Here is a 19512-nt window from a genome sequence, read left to right on the forward strand (position 1 = left end):
ACAGGGGCGGTAAGGGTTATTTTCGTGATCCGTGAACGGCCTTTTTTTATCGTGAATGGTGAAAAGGACAAATTGAAAACCGTGATCCGTGATTGCTTCCTTCGCCGTGATTCATGAATGACGAAATTTGATCAGCGTGAATCGTGATCTATGCCCTCTTTAAAAATCGTGTATCGCGATTTCCGAGTAAAGCTTGATCCTTGTCGTCAAGTTTATCGTGAAACGTAATTTTCGGTTTTTGAAACTCGTTAAAGGTGCAGGGACCGCCCCTGCTAACAAGTATTAATTTTATCGCGTCATATGTTTAAATAAACAAGCAACATTACAATTAAATGTTCAAGGACTTCAAGATTTTGTAAATACTCTTAGTTCTATTCCGGCTGTTTTTCTACTCCAAAACCTTTCCTTTATTTTAAAAGTGTAAATAAATTAGGTAGGGTGTTTTTAAGATGGTGCGGTAATGCAGGATTTTTTTCGTTATGAGTTCAATGTGCCCGTCAAACGTCAAAATCAAGGTTTTTTTATTTGTAAAATAAGTCAAGTCCCATCTAGATTTGTTTACGCAGCCTGGATATTGTAAATAGAAAATCACTGATCTCCTATTCATTCCTCTATTTATAACCCATAACCAAATAAATATCAGAGTGCCCATATGTGTATTCCCATATCATCTGATAGTTTCCACCGACGCGTGTCTCTCTGTTTCCCGCGCTACGGGTATAAATGCGCGCCAAGCCTTCGTAGCACACTTCGTACGCCTGTTCGTCGTTTTGCACAGGTAAGTGCGAGATTTATTCTTCACATGAAATTCAAAATGTACCCAAAATACAGAAATCGAGGATCGTCTTTTGTTTCGGCAAACGGACAACACACTTGCAACCTGGTTGTTCCATCGTTTAGTAGTTATTAGCAGATTTTTTTATTCAAAATTCGTAATAAAAAAATCCCATATATTCCCGTACAAATCTGAAAACTTTTTTCTTTGAGAATTGTTTATCTTTGTGCTAATTATTAGAGCGTGTGAAAAGAAGAAGTAAAAATAATAAGAAAAGCACCAATTTAGAAGTCAACAACTAAAAATCAAAATCTGCACTTTTTAGAAAATGGCTAAGTAACGGGAATAATCTGGCACTTCATTATTTTTAGTAAGTCAAACGGGCATTTTTTTTTTTTTTTTTTTTGGAATACCATTTAAAAATGCACTATGTTACACCTTTCAGAAGGGGTAATTAAGCTATAGTTTCTGGCAAACATTCTTAAAAATGGCCTTTACTCATTAAATCGAGGGCTCCTTTATAATATTAGTTCATATAAGCCATTTTTGCGTACCTTATCCAGAGTCTGGTTCCTTGATGAATGGCCAAAATCACACAGTCTATAGCCATGTTTATTAAAATGCCTATTTGGGGCGGTTGGGAATATATTTATCGTTAAAAATCCTGACAACTATCAAAACCGGAACTCTTTTAAATTAAACAAGTGTTATTTCATTTGTCCGTTTGTATTACATGTGGCTATGCTATACATTAACTTAATGAATACACGATTTGGCCAAATTTTATACACCTGCTCTCTGATGCTCCCCGTAAATTTACTATGCTCTCTGATGCTCTCCGTAAATTTACTACGCTCTCTGTGCTTCTCGTAAATTTACCGTGCTCTCTGATGCTCTCCGTAAATTTACCATGCTGATGTCCGCTCTTAAAGCCGCATTGTCACCAGTTCACTTCCGGAGGTCCGACGGAAACCTCAACCGTTAAAGACAAAAGAATCTATTAGAATCCGTGATATTTAACATGCCATCAAAGAAACTTGCAATATACACACTGCTTTCAATATTTTGAAATATTTTTCGCGTTTTCCGTTAAAAATCATCGGAGATTGTAACGTAATCGACCGGAAGTAAACTGGTGACAATGCGGCTTTAATTGTCACGCAGTAAGGCAAATGCTCCGATCCCGTAAATTTACTACTAAACAGCTAAATATAGACGAAAGAGCTTGAAGTAACAGAGAGGACCATTATTCGAGAGCAAATAACGAGGATGGCGAAGAATCATAAAAACCTCTAACTGCTACCACACACTCGCAAAAGAGTTGCGGGAACAGGGAACTTTCTAAAAGATTTTGCTAGTGGTTCAATCTCCTCTTCCTCGGGATCGCTGGCAGTATAATCATAGTCCTCAAAAGGTTCGCTTGGAACGCCGCGAAATTCTAAACAGGTGGCCGGTTTATCTGGCGCACGATTCTCGTCAATCTTTCCCTGCTAGCAGAGGCCTCTTTTCTCTGTATTTCGCTGGGCTGGAGTTCGAGAGGAAAAGAAATATCTTTTCCTCGCGAACTCCAGCCCAGCGAAATACAGAGAAAACAGGCCTCTGCTAGCAGGGAACGTCAATCTTCGAATGATTCGAAAATACTTTTCCTAATATCGCCATGGAATTCCGCTTGTTCTTCCAAAGTACCCTTTCTTCCCTTAATAAATAGATTCAAATTACAGTCTTTGTCGTTTTACGAGGTGGTTGGAATCCTTTCATTCTGCGTTTTGCTTCCTTTGGACTGTTTGTATTTCAAATGTTCTGCAACGAACTGTAGTCTATCGGACTAGTCACAATGTCTGTCGAACTAGTTCCCTCGCCTGTGTTTCCGCAGACGTAAGATTTAGAAAACGCCATTTGATCAGTGATTGGTGCATTTCGATCCGATAATGGTTTTATGCTCACGGTTGCTCACTGTGCTGTCATTTGATTGGTGGAGATTGCGATCCGAAACTTTTCCAAAATCATCTCCATGTCAGTTGTCCCAGATCGACGGTTTCATCGCCAAGAAGTATCGCACTGAAGGTAAGTCATCGTAATATTTTTCTAAATTATTCTTCGACAACTACTCTATACAAATTTAGTATGAGTTCCTAGCCATATCTCTGGACCGAAAGAGGCTTTTGATACTTCGGTAGAGGCATACACGCAACACTACGAAGAGGCCATTTTTAATATCTAAGCTTTTTAGCAAGTTGGGTTTAACAAGGACCTGCTCTATAAGATTTATAACTGCTTGTATTTTATTTTCTGCACAAAACAACAACAAAAGTGGGATTGAAAATCAATTGATGAACGAGTGGAAGGTATCTGGTACTGAATCGCAAGAAGACTTCAACATATTATTTACAATAGATACTGACCAAAAAGGGACAAAAAAATGGCAGCAACGCAAACTGTTGTCAGTGGGCTCTTATATAAGCAAAAAATTGGATCAGTATAAAGGGCACTCTAATAAGTTCACATCTCTGTTGTTGTTATTTCCATAAACATTGTATTGGTTGGCAGATGTGAACTATAGGCCTTTGCATAAAAAGATAACTGTTTTGTTTAAGCATATTTACCAATACTGTAGCATTATGGTATTTCTAAATAAAATCTATTCATGTTAAAGTAAGAAAATTTTTTTTTAATCTACAGGCCAGTGTTCCATTAACATCATTTCACTCTGACCATGTCCAGATAGCTGGTTGATAAACAACAGTTTATCAACCAGCAAATATATCAAAGTTGGACAAACTTGAACAGCTCAGCTAATATACATTTAGGTGTGATATGTAAAATTCACTATGATTATTATGTGTCAAGGACTGTTCAATATGATTTATGAAGTTAAACATATATTTATTTATAACTGGCTTATGTTTGTCAATGGATGCAAAATGGTCCATGTTAAACCATAGGCCAACGCAAAGCTAAATGAATCAATAATAATTACTTGGCACAAATCTTTGGAAAAAGATAATATGAAATCAAAAGAAACACTAAACTGTAATTTCATTCTTTGGCTTAAAATGCTTTCTGCATAAGCAAGGGATTGTCTTTTGCTGCAATTTTATTTTCTAGGGATTTGTGTTGACAACCCTATCAGTGATATCAAATGGTGAATGATGATTCTTTATTAACAGCCCCCTGGGTATTCCAAAGTAACTGTAAGAATTTTGACTCTTTATTATTAAAATTATAGATGCCTAGCCTCACTGATGAGCAAATAAAGTGACTTGCCCATCACAACAAGAATGATGTAGGCAGCAGAAACAGAATGGCAGCCAGGGTGGCAAGCTGTTTTCAGTGGATAGTAATATACACACTTGCCTAAAAGAGTGAAACCTCAGCTGAATGGCAGGAGTCTTGCTGCAGGATGTTTGCGTCAAGAAAACCAGGTAAAATCATTTCATACTTGCATAAACAACAGACTTTCATTTACTGTAAAAGGATGCTATAATTTAATAGGCCTATGTATTTATTAGGCAGAGATCTACTAACAAGTTTCAAATAATGATACTTTTTTTTATTGAAGATTGGAAAATATATCATTATAGCATTGAAAATTAGACAAAAACAATAATGATTGTAAAAAAAAACTTGTTTTTTCTAGAAAAAAATGGATATATGCTCAGAATTCCTTAGTTATCTCCTGTGTACATGAAAATGACTGCATCAAATTGAGGACACTTTTTTCATTAGTTTTTTTCGACAGTAATCTAATTTCTGTTTATTTAGAAGGTGGTTTCATAGCATGGGGGGACTCCCATAAAAACAAACAGGGATGAGTAATTGTCAGCAAAATCAATTTTAACTCTTTGGGTGTGGTCAACAGCATTTTTTTTATTCTTGATAGATGAGAGTGGTCCATGCAATTTGTAACCTTAGTGCTAAAAAGCACTAAAAACATTTTTTCAGTTTTTCCTGATTTTCTTTGATACTGCACATCTCTTTTCTGACAACTTTCATGTCCAGTTGTTCTATTAGGGTATAGGGATAACAGAGGTGGAATAATTTTTGCATACCCCATAAGGGATAGCTGTTGGTAGGATTTTATAACCTAAAAGATAGAGTGATCACCCCTGTCTACAACATTTTTTTCATTGAAACTACTTATGTCACAATTCAAGCTCACATAATAAGTTTATAAGATGTGAAGACACACAGTCATTCAGGGTCGAAGGATACGCTCAAACCTAGTTCCCGTTAATTATTACCAATAAAAAGAGTTTAATTATATTGGTTCTAAAAACGTTTTTTTAGACGTTGCTATTGGAGCCAAGACGCAGATGTATTATTCCCAGAACCAACCCAAGAAGATCAGCGAGACTCAAGCATCTGTCACGCAACTCCCGTCACGTGACTAGGATTTTCACTTCTAAACTACTGAAGCCTGAAGCACCTGAACTCTAACGTTAGCTAGCTAATGATGATAGGCAACTTGCACTAACCTTGATCACATAACTTTTTGGGTGCCAAAGTAGCGCACACCGGCTGTTGGCGCAAATTAACAACAAAAAAGCAACTTATCCAGCCCTTACGGATCAGCCAGAAGGTTTTCGTGTGTCAGATTTATTTATTTTTGATTTCCCTGCGTTTATCACGGCTAGCGCGTCGGCGTTGTTCGTTCGCCAGCGATATAAGCAGCTCGGAGTGCGTCACACTTCTGATTCTTCCAGTAAGTTTCCTTGCTCTGATTCTCCTCGTAAAATTATCTAATGCTCCTCATAAATTTATCTTGTTCTGATGTTCTCTGTGAATTTACCTTGGTCTGTTGGTACGAGAAGCATCAGAGAGCATGGTAAATTTACGAGAAGCATCAGAGAGCGTGGTAAATTTACGAAGAGCATCAGAGAGAATGGTAAATTTACGAGAAGCATCAGAAAGCATGGTAAATTTACGAGAAGCATCAGAGAGCGTGGTAAGTTTACGGAGAGCATCAGAGAGAGTGGTAAATTTACGGATAGCATCAGAGAGCATGGTAAATTTACGGAGAGCATCAGAGAGAATGGTAATTTTACTGAGAACATCAGAGAGCGTGGTAACTTTACGGAGAGCGTCAGAGAGTATGGTAAATTTACGAATAGCATCCGAGAGCGTGGTAACTTTACGAAGGGCACAGAGAGCACGGTAACTTTACGGAGAGCATCAGAGAGCATGGTAAATTTACGGGGAGCATCAGAGAGCATGGTAAATTTACGGAGAGCATCGGAGAGTAGTTGTGGGTGCTTTTTTTGGAGTAGCAAGGATAAAATTTATAGAAATAGTATGTAATACATTATAGTCTTCTTGAATAAAAGTTGATAATAGTAGAACATGTCCACTTTGAGTCAATGGTTTTATAACAAACCCTTCAAGCGGTCGATAAGTCCGTTATGCTTAATATAGATATCAAGCGGTGACAGGTCCGTTATGCTTAATATAGATATCAAGCGGTGACAGATCTTATATCAAGGTACAAATACCGCTAACCACAAATTTAGAAAAAGGGCCGAGGAAGGCAAATGATGCATGATTTTCTATCATTTTATACCGTTACTAAGAAAATATCACGTAAGTGCAAAAGTGCAGATTTTGATTTTATTTTGTTAGTAGAAAATACTTCAACTATTCTACTATTTCAATAACTTATTCTTGAAATGGTAGAAGAATTACGAATTTCTTAATACCCGGAGGCCTGGGCCCTGCAGGAAAGCCAGCCAATGGGAAACAAGTAGTCTACTTCAATCTCTTCGCCAGAATCAAGTATAACTAATGAATATGTGATATTAAATTTCAGAGTTGTTTCTGAGATGCTTGTGCTATTGTTTCTAACGTCAACATTCCTTGGTCTTGCATCGGCAGGTATGTCTTATGTTGCCGTTTTCCTTTCATTTATAAAATTGAGAATTTCTATCATCCTCCCAACATTAGGGACGTTTCTGTGTTTATGAACGCGACTGACGGCAATCGGAAGTTTAACGTTTTTTTTTTATGTTTTGCGATAACTTTGCTCAATAAAAGAAAAAAGCTTCTATTCTACCACACAGTCTTACATGTGGAACCTACTAGCGACGCGATAGGGTTAAACACACAAAAAAAACCTCTACTTCCGGGCTGCCGTACGTCTTCCAGAAACGTGTTTACTGTGCTTGTTTGGAAAGACTGAAAGGCATTGTTATTTTCTTTGGACAGACGGACAGGCATTTTCTTTAACCGAAACTATTACAAAAGCATTAGACATACTGTTTTTTTTTTTCTTAATAGGCGAAGGCAAATTCTTCATGGCGTGAAAGGGGGTTAAGCATAGCTTCAGACTTATTGGCACCCAGCTTCTATTCTACCACACAGTCTTACATGTCTTACAATCTTACAGTCTTACAATAAATCCCCGGGGGATTTATTTTCTAGAGAGCCAAATTAATCTCCATTAATTGTAACATTTACAATATCCTTTTCTGTACCTCAAAACCTTCTTTTCAAAATCGTGAGAATTCAGCACATTTAAATATTATCACATCCATTAGTAGGCCTAATAAACTTTACTATAGTATAAAACGTTTTCATTCAATATCACATTTTTAAGATTAGAATTTGTCCCTGAGATAACACAGGCATTCCAAATCTTTACAGGTCAAGGGATTTGCTACCCAAAGTACGGCTGTTTCCATGACAACCCGCCGTTCAATCGTCCTCTCGTACCACTTCCTCATCCTCCCGACAGAGTTGGTACAAACTTCCGGCTCTTTACTCGTTCCAATCCCCTCATTTCAAACGTCATCGACGACAGTGACGTCAGCAAGCTACAGGCCTCTAGGTACGACGGGAAGAAAAGGACGATTATCATAGTTCATGGTTTTATCGGTGAGTAGCGGCCAGTTTTGAAAGTAAGTAATTAAGTAACTACTTTATTAAGAATGAGGGTAACACATAATAGCTATGCTAATAAGCTTATGGCCCTCCCTTAACAAATACTAGATATTGTTAGGCACAACCTAAAAGCGGAGCCCCCAAATTCGATTGAATTTCGGATGGGTCTATTCATCAATCACGTGGCCGTGGGGAAAAAGCCATTATCTCGAGTTCCTAGTGAAAAAAATTTTTCGAAACTTTTGAAATAATGACAAATAACACATGGTATTTACAATTATGGACTTTTAAAGTACGTAGTGGCTATATGCCCGACAGTCGGGAAAGGTCCTCAATGGACTAAATGCCCGACAGTTTTTAAATATATTTAAATAACCCAGCAAATTGTCGAGTTCAAATTATTCTCTCTTGTTGAGAAAGGGCAAGTCAACCTGGGTTGAGCTTTGTTGTCGGTATTGAATGTTTTCTGTCGTCTGTTAACACTATAAAATCGTAATGCTAAAACATTACGGTAGTAATGTATTCTATATTAGTTTAGAAAGGTCAAGCGAATTGAATTGTGCTTTTTTTGGAATTGAATGTTTTGCCTTGCTTGTATACACTCTTTTAAAAACACCTTTCCCGACTGTGTTATTGTAGCAGATAAAATTCAAGTGTCACAAAATGGCGATTTTATGGTGTATACTTACACGTAAGTTCCCTGCTAGCAGAGGCCTCTTTTCTCTGTATTTCGCTGGGCTGGAGTTCGGAGTTCGCGAGGAAAAGATACCTCTGCCATGGGTCGCAAGTTCGTTTGATCAAACCGCCGTCCACGATCGTGGACGAGATCCAGAGCGCATGCTCCGTTCATTAATTACTGGCCACTATTTGAGCCCACAATGACTAGCGCATGCATGAAACGCGGGATAATAAGCCCGCATTTGAAACGGCCGTAGAAATATCACGCGACGAATTATAAAAGAAGCCATTCAATGCCTTATCTTCATTCAGAATTTTCTCTCTTTTGACTAACGAGTCAATCTTCCGTTTTCAGGTTTTGCATATTCTTCTGGGAATAGCTGATCTACCAAAAAGTTTTGTAACATTTTCTTCGGATCCAGCTGTGCGATATTTTCATTGAAGAAACTCGCCTGCCCAGATGTCTTGAAATTAATCCCACAAACAAGACAAAACTCGTCTTTGCTGCGCTTGTTGTTCAATCTTTTAAGTGACGTTTTAGGTGATTGAAATTGAACAGTTGTTTTCTTTTTTCGAAGAGGAGAACTAACCAGAGTTTGATTCATGATTTCCGACTAAACCCATGCAAACATATTAGCATATTGACAGCTTCCGCGCGATGGTACGGGTTTTGGCACGTCGGTCGCATATTAACGCTCACGCATGCGCAACAGAAACAGTTTCGACCCATGGCAGAGGTATCTTTTCCTCGCTAACTCCAGCCCAGCGAAATACAGAGAAAAGAGGCCTCTGCTAGTAGGGAAACACGTAAGAAAAAGAACTTTCAACTCCGACAACAAAGCTCAATTCAGAATCGCATGCCTTTTCTAAACAACTAACTCACAAGGCTGACAATTTACTGGCTTATTTGAATAAATTGAAACCTGTCGGGCATTTAGTCCATCGAGGACCTTTTCCGACTGTCGGGCATATAATATGACGTAATCAATCACGTGACCGTGGAAAAAAGTCGATATCTTTAGTTCTGAGTGAGAAAACAGTAGACAACTTTCGAAATATGATAAAAAGCACATGGATTTAGGACAATTTATTTTTCAAATATGACGTCATCAATAACGTGACGGCGGGAAAAAGCCGATATCTCCAATTAATACTGTAACTAACTACTTATGCACTGGGGATCGGTATTTATCATTGTTGGAGCCTTACTTTTTGGCATTTGTACGTGATTTACTCACACAGCTCAGTGTCATGTCCCCCTGTAACAGAACACGACTCAGTGCCATGTCCCCCCTGTAACAGAACACGACTCAGTGCCAGGTCCCCCTGTAACAGAACACGGCTCAGTGTCATGTCCCCCTGTAATAGAACACAGCTCAGTGCCATGTCCCCCCTGTAACAGAACACGACTCAGTGCCATGTACCCCCTGTAACAGAACACGGCTCAGTGCCATGTCCCCCCTGTAACAGAACACGACTCAGTGCCAGGTCCCCCTGTAACAGAACACAGCTCAGTGCCAGGTCCCCCCTGTACAGAACACGGATCAGTGCCATGTCCCCCTGTAACAGAACACGACTCAGTGCTATGTCTCCCTGTAATAGAACACAGCTCAGTGTCATGTCCCCCTGTAACAGAACACGACTCAGTGTCATGTCCCCCTGTAACAGAACACGGCTCAGTGTCATGTCCCCCTGTAACAGAACACGACTCAGTGCCATGTCCCCCTGTAACAGAACACGACTCAGTGTCATGTCCCCCTGTAACAGAACACGACTCAGTGCCATGTCCCCCTGTAACAGAACACGACTCAGTGCCAGGTCCCCCCTGTAACAGAACACGGCTCAGTGCCATGTCCCCCCTGTAACAGAACACGACTCAGTGCCATGTCCCCCTGTAACAGAACACAGCTCAGTGCCATGTCCCCCTGTAACAGAACACGGCTCAGTGCCATGTCCCCCTGTAACAGAACACGGCTCAGTGCCATGTCCCCCTGTAACAGAACACGGCTCAGTGCCATGTCCCAATGTAACAGAACACGACTCAGTGCCAGGTCCCCCCTGTAACAGAACACGACTCAGTGCCAGGTCCCCCCTGTAATAGAACACGGCTCAGTGCCAGGTCCCCCCTGTAATAGAACACGGCTCAGTGCCAGGTACCCCCTGTAATAGAACACGACTCAGTGCCATGTCCTTCTGTAACAGAACACGACTCAGTGCCATGTCCCCCTGTAACAGAACACAGCTCAGTGCCATGTCCCCCGGTAACAGCTCAGTGCCATGTCCCCCCTGTAACAGAACACGACTCAGTGCCATGTCCCCCTGTAACAGAACACGACTCAGTGCCATGTCCCCCTGTAACAGAACACAGCTCAGTGCCATGTCCCCCTGTAACAGAACACGACTCAGTGCCATGTCCCCCTGTAACAGAACACGACTCAGTGCCATGTCCCCCTGTAACAGAACACGGCTCAGTGCCAGGTCCCCCCTGTAATAGAACACGACTCAGTGCCATGTCCTTCTGTAACAGAACACGACTCAGTGCCATGTCCCCCTGTAACAGAACACGGCTCAGTGCCAGGTCCCCCTGTAACAGAACACGACTCAGTGCCATGTCCCCCGGTAACAGAACACAGCTCAGTGCCATGTTTTTTATTTCTGTTATTTCACTTTGACAGAACATGGTTCAGTCCCTTGGATGAACAGGATAAGACATGCTCTGATCAAACAAGAGGACGCAAACGTCATCACCACAGACTGGTCTAGAGGAGCGACCATTCCATACGAACAGGCGACCGCGAATACGCGCATGGTTGGCGCCCAGGTCAGCGGTATCATGCTTATTAGATCCTTCATTTATGGTTTACTATAGTAATGGTTAGGTTAGGGGACAAAAAAGGGATGCAAAAAATATATACTTTTTAAATTACAGAGTTAAAATTCAGAATGTTCATGTTTTAATGGCTCGTAAGGGTCAACAGTCAGGACATAATTTTAGAATCATTATCCTTTATATAAAAAGACTAAGTCGTATGAGGTTAAAAAAAGCGCAAGATACCCCGTCAAATTTAGGCTTTTTACTTTTAAAGTTCAAAAGTGTATGGAAGAGAGCGGGCATGTGTTGTGTTACAGACGTTGCATTTATTGACTTATCAAATGTTTTTTTTTTCTTCTGCAGATCACCGAACTGATCAAATTCCTCAATAATCAGACTGGGAACACTCCAGCCTCCTTCTACCTAGTAGGGTTCAGTCTAGGAGCGCACATCTCTGGATATGTGGGCAGAAGGATCGCAAAGACGGGACAAAAACTCAACAGAATCACAGGTATTCTTACCTTTCCTCTCCCTTACTAGACTGACAGTCGGACAGACAGACAGACAGGCAGTTGGAAAGACATACAGACAGACAGGCAGACAGTCGGACAGACAGACGGACGGGCAGTTGGCCAGACAGGCAGACAGTAGGACAGACATACAGACAGGCAGGCAGTTGGAAAGACAGACAGACAGACAGGCAGACAGTCGGACAGACGGACGGGCAGTTGGCCAGACGGACGGGCAGTTGGCCAGACAGGCAGGCAGTAGGACAGACATACAGACAGGCAGTTGGAAAGACATACAGACAGGCAGTTGGAAAGACATACAGACAGACAGGCAGACAGTCGGACAGACAGACGGACGGGCAGTTGGCCAGACAGGCAGGCAGTAGGACAGACATACAGACAGGCAGTCGGACAGACATACAGAAAGATAGGCAGTCGGACAGACAGAAAAAAGCTATAAATCGACACACGGTTGAAAAAAATATTTTGAACGTCTCTGCGAAACTCTGAGAGTAATTCCGCTGACGTTTCGAGCGCTAGCCCTTTGTCGGAGCAAACAGACGATCAAAGAGACGGTCGGTTAAGCGGTCGGACGGACAGACAGAAAAACGGAAGGAAGGACAGACAGACAGGCGGTCGGACGGACATGCTGACGGGCTAACATTTTTAGCAAATAATCATCGTACGGTCCTGTAGGTAGGCAAGCGGGCAAGCAGACGCATCAAAACATAGCGCATTTCCCTACACAATAGCCTTACGATTTATGCCGTACAACGACATCGAAAAAACGTTCAAGTGCTTCTCCACTCACTCATACCCAGGCCTAGATCCCGCCAGCATCCATTTTGTGAACGCACACGTGGACGTGAGACTGGACCCTAGCGACGCGGACTTTGTTGACGTCATGCACACTGACATGGACCTTGCGGGCACACCTACGGTCAGTGGTCACATTGACTTCTACCCAAATGGCGGCAAGAAACAGCCAGGGTGCCGGGACTTACTAGACGGTAAGTAGAAGTTAGTAACTTATAGAGGGGAGTGGGGTCACGTGACAGTATATAAGTCTTGTCAAAAACGCAAAGTTTACCTTCATGAGTATCATATATTTGGGCAAAGGTTGTGGTGTTTGTTTACAGTTGTCTTGAAACTTGTTAACGATAACGATAACGGTGCTCGTTAACGATAAGGCTTGCGGTAATTTTGTGAAAACAGTCGCAAAAAAGGTGCGAGACGGCTGTAAACAAACTCCGATTTGTCAAAGCCTCGTTTTAAAATACCACAGGAGCCCCATTATCTGGAAAACAGGGGCCACCTGGACACATCCGCGACCACGCCCTGACTATGATCTCAAAGCCTCTCGCTGTCTGTATACCCCTCAGGTCCTATTAATTACGTGATTTGTGACCACATGCGCGCCCCGGAGTATTACGCCGAGTCTGTGACCACCACGTGTCCCATGCTCGCATTCCCCTGTACGTCCATGGATGACTTTGAGCGCGGGTACTGCTTCGACTGCGAAAACAGACCGTGCCCCTCAGTCGGGTACAACGCGGGCAAGAGAAAGGGCGTGGCCACCGGGAAGCACTTTTCCTTAACTAACGCAGACAAGCCTTTTTGTGGTAAGTGTGATAGGAAGAGTAACAATGAAAAACAGGTAAAATAAAATAGGTGTGATTTCTATCGTAGTGTGATAAACGCAAACACTTCATAGTCGAGAATGAGTGGAAATTGCGCTTAACTCTTAGTAGCGGGGGTCATGCCGAGCGGTTTGCGTTTAGCCAGGCCCACAAAAGGAAGTGCAAGGGCTGGTTGAGAGGGATGGGAATGAAAGATAATTTGGCATTATCCCGGAGAAGGGACAGAGTTCCCTTAGAAATAGAGAGATAGTCAGACTGTGCACAAGCTTATTAGCAACGCATAAAAATCTTAATATCAGTGATGGATAACTAACCATATATATAACCATTTTCTCTTAAGTTCACCATTACCGCATATCCTTCAAGACCGGACACAGTTGGTGGGCTGGACACGCGGACGCAATCCACGTCACCTTATATGGCAAAAACGGAAACAGTGGCGTAATCAGATTTAAGAGGTACGTATTACCCAACTGGTAATTCATCGATTACCCCACACCAAGAAAGCATCAGAGAATACTATTATATGTGATCGAGAATAAAACGTTTTTAGGCAGACTGAATACCATGAGATTATACGCTTTTAGGGAGTGTTAATTAAATGACTAATTAATTTGATAAGAGGGAAGGGAGGGAAGATTTTGACCCAAGACACAAATTTCAGAGCCCTCCGGCAGTGAAAATCCCCCCCCCCCCCCCCCCTTAGCGAACCCCATGATTTTAGTAGAAATCATATAAAAAAACCACCCTCCTTTTCGGTGGTTAAAAAAATTTCGGAGGCCCCCAACCTTCCTTGCCGCTCAGGGTTTTCAATGAGCACTCCCTTAGCACTTGGTTATCAATATCCAATTCTATTAATCTTCTCTACCTGCTTGAAAAAGTAATCAAAATGGATGCGTTGCGTGATTCACCACATAGCGGCCTGATTGCTTTTTTATATCAGTCGGAATATCTACAAGGGTACCAAGGAGATGTTCGTTGCCCCGGTAACCAAGGATCTTGGAACATTGACCAAGATTGACGTGCGACATAATGGTATCCCTGTCATCTCCAAGTGGTTTCTGGAAAAGGTCCTCATTCAACCAGAGAACACCGAGAGAAAGTAGGTCTTGTTTCTGAATCTCGGTAATTTTAATTAAAGTTATTTGTGGGTCACCACCACTACCATCACCGTCACCATCAAACCCATTCACCGTCACCATCAAACCCATTCACCATCACCATCACACCACCATCATCATTACCACCACCACCATCACAATCACCACCACCACCATTACCACCATTACCACCACCACCACCACCACCACCACCACAACCATCACCATCACCACCACCACCACCATCACAACCAACACCATCACAACCAACACCATCACCATCACCAACACCACCACCATCATTACCACCACCACCATCATCATCATCATCAAACCCATTCACCATCACAACAACCACCTTTGCGCGGATACTTTTGAAAACCTCGTCAATTGAAACAAAATGAATCAGTATACTTCGTAGTCTTCGTACTTCGTGGTCTGTAGGGTGGACGGTCGAGGCAGTATCAAAATAAAAACAATGGTGTCATGACGATGACGTGATCAGAGACCAGGCTCCTTCGTTGGTGACTTTCCATAAACAGAGGACGGATCACGTTAGGGCTCTCGCTTTTTCTAGGGTGTTATTTCAATGCATTGGTGGAAAAACACGGCTACCAAGGCCGTACCTTCCAGCGTTTTCAAACGATTGAATCCGTTTTAGTTTGGACAGCTGGATCCAGGCGAAAACGCTTCGAAAACGATAGTGTGGACGCGAATCAAGTGACGCGTTTGCGGCGAAGCGAATCCGGATACTTGTGAATCCGTGTTTCGTGGACGACCCCTAAGTAGCGGTATCTGCACAAAAAGCATTAACAAAGGGATGATCTAACTTTTTGCTAAGAGGGGGGTTTCACCTAATTGCAATATAGGAAGAAAAAAATGTTTTCGTAACAAATAACTTTCTCCCACTCCCACAGACAAATGGTTATATCCCTCTTGGTTATATATATGGTTAGTTCTCCCTCACTGATATTAAGATTTTTATGTATTGCTAAATAAGCTTTGTGCACAGTCTGACTACCTCCCTTTTTCTAAGGGAACTCTGTTCTACCTCCGGGATATCTATGCCAAATTATCTTTCATTCCCATCCCTCTCACTGACTACCGCAGTTGCTTGAATAAGCGCAGTGCTTCAAACTCCCTGTGTTTTGACAATTTCCCGCCATAATGATTTTGCAACGCGTGCGAGAATTTCAAGTTTGCTGAAAGTTTATTTGGGATAAAAAAAAGGCAGCAAATCGTCTCTTCATATGAAGAAAAACGACAAATTACTCTATGAATTTACTTGCATAATCAGCTTAACGTATACCCATTCAAGAGAAGTTCTTTAGTGAATATATCTTATCGTCTGTGGAGGATTTAAAGTTCTTAAAACCTTCCACTTATATCAATCTAGCCAAAGTAAATCAAGGGCATACAACGAGCCCCCTTCACGAATCGCGTTAAAATGGCATATTTCGTCGTTTGAATATGTTCTGATGATGAAAATATCCATTTTAAAAGTTGCTGGAAAAAATATATGTTCCTTTTTCCCAGGAGGGACCACTTTTTTCCCAGCCAGCAGTGGTAGGCATTTTAGCACATCAATATTTGCCCGTATAACCGATCTGGACGTTTTTTCCCAACCATCCGCTCCAGCGCCCCAAAAAATATTCCCAGCACAATTAGTTTCACTCCACAAATTTGCCAGCAGAACCATTCGGGAAAATTTTTTTCCAGCAACCAAGGGGTCTAACATCTTCCCAGCCAGCAAAAAAAAAAACGGGCCGCGGAACAGATTTTTTGCGGACAAATCCGTTTTGTGCCCTTGTTCAATCCCAGGGTCGATCTTTTAGAAATAGTTGTGTACTATTAGTGCAAATATTTTAGTTAGAATTCTAACGAAGGCCACAATAACATAATATGCTTTCTTTTGGCTAGATTAATATAGGTGAAAGGTTTTAAGATCTTTAAAGTCCTTAAAACCTTTCACTTATATCAATTTAGCCAAAACAAGATAAACTTTCAAATTCTGAAAAGGGAATTGAATTTTATTGAAATTTGAATTTTCTACAGATCTTTGAAAATTTTCCCAGCCGCGCGAAAGGAGATTGAATCGGGTGAATAATTCCAAGTTTTGGCGGGAAAATCTGAAACAACGTATTTTCCTTAAATCCGTTAAAATTCAGAGACGGCAATACCATAAAATGTTGGCGAATTGTTTCCTATTGCAATGCTACCCACAATGAAGCGAAGAATAATCTAAAGTCGAGAATTGTATGCGAAAAAAGAAAATATCGTTTTGTTTCAAAAACAGCGCGCGCTCGTGAGAATGTCGCCATTCTTGATTGCGAATGCAGCGCGCGCACACAATGCAAAAACAATTCAAAGACTAACATATATCTGCTAAATTTTGCAGATTTGTTTCCTGAAGTTAAGTAATTATTTGACTACCAGGTTGAGATATAAAGATGACGGTAAAAGTTGTAACCACACAAAGTTCTTCAGCAATAACTATGAAGACGGGAACCGGTTTAGCGCGCATATGTTTTCTCATGTAATTTGGTTGACATCTCGATCAACTTCACAAATGACTGGACCCGGGCCTTTCAGATCACGGCCTTTTTTCCGAACGTTGACCAAAATACCTCAATATTACAGATTTTAGTTATATGCGCGAACGCGTGTTTTATAGCGTCCATACGAACCACATACCATTTGGAAGATAAGAAAAATATAAAGAATCGACAAAGTCTATCAACTCTGTAAGGTTATATGGACTCTAAAGCGAAAGAAGACATTTCTACGATGGATTCGAGTTGAGAACGGCGTATCAATTTGGACTAAATTATTTCAAGAGAGCATAAGATCTTATGCTCTCTTGATTATTTTAAATTCTTAAAATAAAATAAAATTATTTCGGCCTTCGGCCTCGGTCACGGTATTTCACGATACGGACCTTCCAGCTGGTAAATACATATATCCCTGGGCAGCTCAAGGAGGGGGTTGGGGATGAACGCCTAAACCCTCCCGCTTGATTCGCTACTGTAACAAACAAAATAACAAATACATATCTTCTTGGAAATTACTTTTGCTGAAAGATATTGATACCGACTGTATGTTTCCAGGTACACTGGTTGTTTCAACTCCTGGCTGAATAGTGCAGGCGGAATCAGAGCTTTACAGCAAGGAGATAACAGCTGTTAACTCGTAGTCACATGATTTGATACTCCCGTTTAATACATCATGTCATTTTTTCCACAATAAACTGCTTGTGACCCTTGTTATTGTTATATAAATTTTATCTTGAATATGATTGGGAAACTAAAAACACGAATAAGGGTATACGACCCCAATGAAGAAAAAACTATGTTACCCTTGACTTTCTGTATAACTACCTGATAAGGTAGACATCTGGGCTATTTATTTTTAAGGACCAAGAAAAAGGAAGGCCTTCAGCTAGAAGCGACGGATAAGGAATCTTTATTTAAGTCAGCTAGAAAAGCCATGGATAAGGAATACCTTTATTTAAATCAGCTAGAAAAGCCACGGATAAGGAATACCTTTGAGTCAGCTAGAAGCCACGGATAAGGAATACCTCTATTTGAGTCTGCTACAAAAGCCACGGATAAGAAATTAATTGAGTCATCTAAAAAAGCCAAGGATAAAGAAACCCCTTTAATAAAGTTAGATATCAAGAAATGTCGGATCAACTTATTCGGAAAAAAACTGTTATAGGCGTTGATGTGTAGTGTCATGAGTGTTCTGTATGGACCTTTTCGTAATGGCTGCACACGTAAGCGCAAATAGGGAGCAAAAAGTTTAGTCTGAAAAGCTGATGTACTACGTATAATATTGACGTTTTATTTTAATCAAGGGCATACAACGAGCCCCCTTCACGAATCGCGTTAAAATCGCATATTTCGTCGTTTGAATATGTTCTGATGATGAAAATATCCATTTTAAAAGTTGCTGGAAAAAAATATGTGTTCCTTTTTCCCAGGAGGGACCACTTTTTTCCAAGCCAGCAGTGGTTAGGCATTTTAGCACATTAATATTTGACCGTATAACCGATTGAACGATGTTATCCCAACCCATCCGCTCCAGCGCCCCAAAAAATATTCCCAGCACAATTAGTTTCACTCCACAAATTTGCCAGCAGAACCATTCGGGAAAATTTTTTTCCAGCAACCAAGGGGTGTAACATCTTCCCAGCCAGCAAAAAAAAAACGGGCCGCGGAACAGATTTTTTGCGGACAGATCCGTTTTGTGCCCTTGTTCAATCCCAGGGTCGATCTTTTAGAAATAGTTGTGTACTATTAGTGCAAATATTTTAGTTAGAATTCTAACGAAGGCCACAATAACATAATAATCATTTCTATGTCAATCAATATTTTTTATATTGTAGTTGACACAAAAAGTAATTACGGTTTACAAGTTAAACGAAGGAAATTACTATTGCCACGGCAAGGGACGTGTTTTCACTGTCAATGCCTGTCGAACGCATCTATAGGCTCTCAAAATTGTCTTCTCTTTCTTCATGCTTCCTTTAACAAACTTCAGGTAAAGATGTCGAAGAATGAAAACGCAAATCTGTAAATTCTGGTCCTAAATTTCTTCCACATCAAGCTCAAAAGTCTTTTTTTCTTCCGTCATGTAAACCAATCCAGCAAACCAAAACACCAGGATTCCAAGAAAAACAAAGATACCCCCAAACACAATAAATGTTTTTGCAAGTTCCCTGTCCACATTGACGCAAGCTTTACCAGTCTTGTGGGTCTCCCTGCCCACTTGGTGAATGCATTGTACGCCGAATGCCAAGTAGACCGAACCAGAGCAAAAAAACAGTGCGAAACAAATAGCTAACCCACAATAGGCAAGATTTAACATTGGCGAGAGCAGCCAACAGTTCCACTTTAAAACATGCTACAAGTTACAAACAACATTAGTTTTTCGTAGAACTTCCCCATGCCTTACGAAGTCACATTAAAAACAGTTTTTCGTTTGTCTGCCTCGCTCACAGTTTTCTTTCCCGTGCTCAGCCTTGTCGTCTATGTAAAACAGGATCTTACGTTTTAATATTACCAATAACGCGTTTTCGTGGGTTTTCCAAAGGAACTGTTGAAGCCTGTGCTGTGAATGGGAA

The 19512-nt window shown here is 41.0% G+C and overlaps 1 protein-coding gene and 1 long non-coding RNA gene across 4 annotated transcripts; one reads left to right on the forward strand and one right to left on the reverse strand.

Moving 5' to 3' along the window:
- Positions 1-602: 602 nt before the first annotated feature.
- On the forward strand, positions 603-17649 carry LOC5507605 (inactive pancreatic lipase-related protein 1). Of its 3 annotated transcripts, XM_048726793.1 has the most exons (11): positions 2776-2839; positions 4002-4197; positions 6579-6643; positions 7412-7642; positions 11002-11147; positions 11502-11649; positions 12469-12657; positions 13030-13269; positions 13628-13745; positions 14231-14389; positions 17495-17649. In XM_048726793.1, exons 2-11 carry the CDS (start codon positions 4154-4156, stop codon positions 17571-17573), a joined length of 1419 nt encoding a protein of 472 aa, XP_048582750.1. In that variant the 5' UTR covers positions 2776-2839; positions 4002-4153; the 3' UTR covers positions 17574-17649. The 3 variants fall into 3 exon arrangements, with proteins under 3 accessions (XP_048582761.1, XP_048582758.1, XP_048582750.1); XM_048726804.1 differs by lacking the exons at positions 2776-2839; positions 4002-4197 and adding an exon at positions 603-778; XM_048726801.1 differs by lacking the exon at positions 4002-4197 and having other exon boundaries at positions 2774-2839.
- Positions 6366-8397, reverse strand: LOC125561920. The gene is made up of 2 exons (XR_007307621.1): positions 8338-8397; positions 6366-7591 (listed from the first exon to the last, which is right to left on the reverse strand). It is a non-coding gene; the product is annotated as an uncharacterized LOC125561920 (long non-coding RNA).
- Positions 17650-19512: the final 1863 nt, after the last annotated feature.

The sequence above is a fragment of the Nematostella vectensis genome, chromosome 1, assembly GCF_932526225.1.
Source record: "Nematostella vectensis chromosome 1, jaNemVect1.1, whole genome shotgun sequence".
Classification (NCBI taxonomy): domain Eukaryota; kingdom Metazoa; phylum Cnidaria; class Anthozoa; order Actiniaria; family Edwardsiidae; genus Nematostella; species Nematostella vectensis.

Coding starts and splice junctions, on each gene's coding strand:
- LOC5507605 (XM_048726793.1), top strand. CDS start 4,154: ATGGCAGGAGTCTTGCTGCAGGATGTTTGCGTCAAGAAAACCAG. Junction 4,198..6,578: donor GTTTGCGTCAAGAAAACCAG/GTAAAATCATTT, acceptor ATTAAATTTCAG/AGTTGTTTCTGAGATGCTTG. Junction 6,644..7,411: donor CCTTGGTCTTGCATCGGCAG/GTATGTCTTATG, acceptor AAATCTTTACAG/GTCAAGGGATTTGCTACCCA.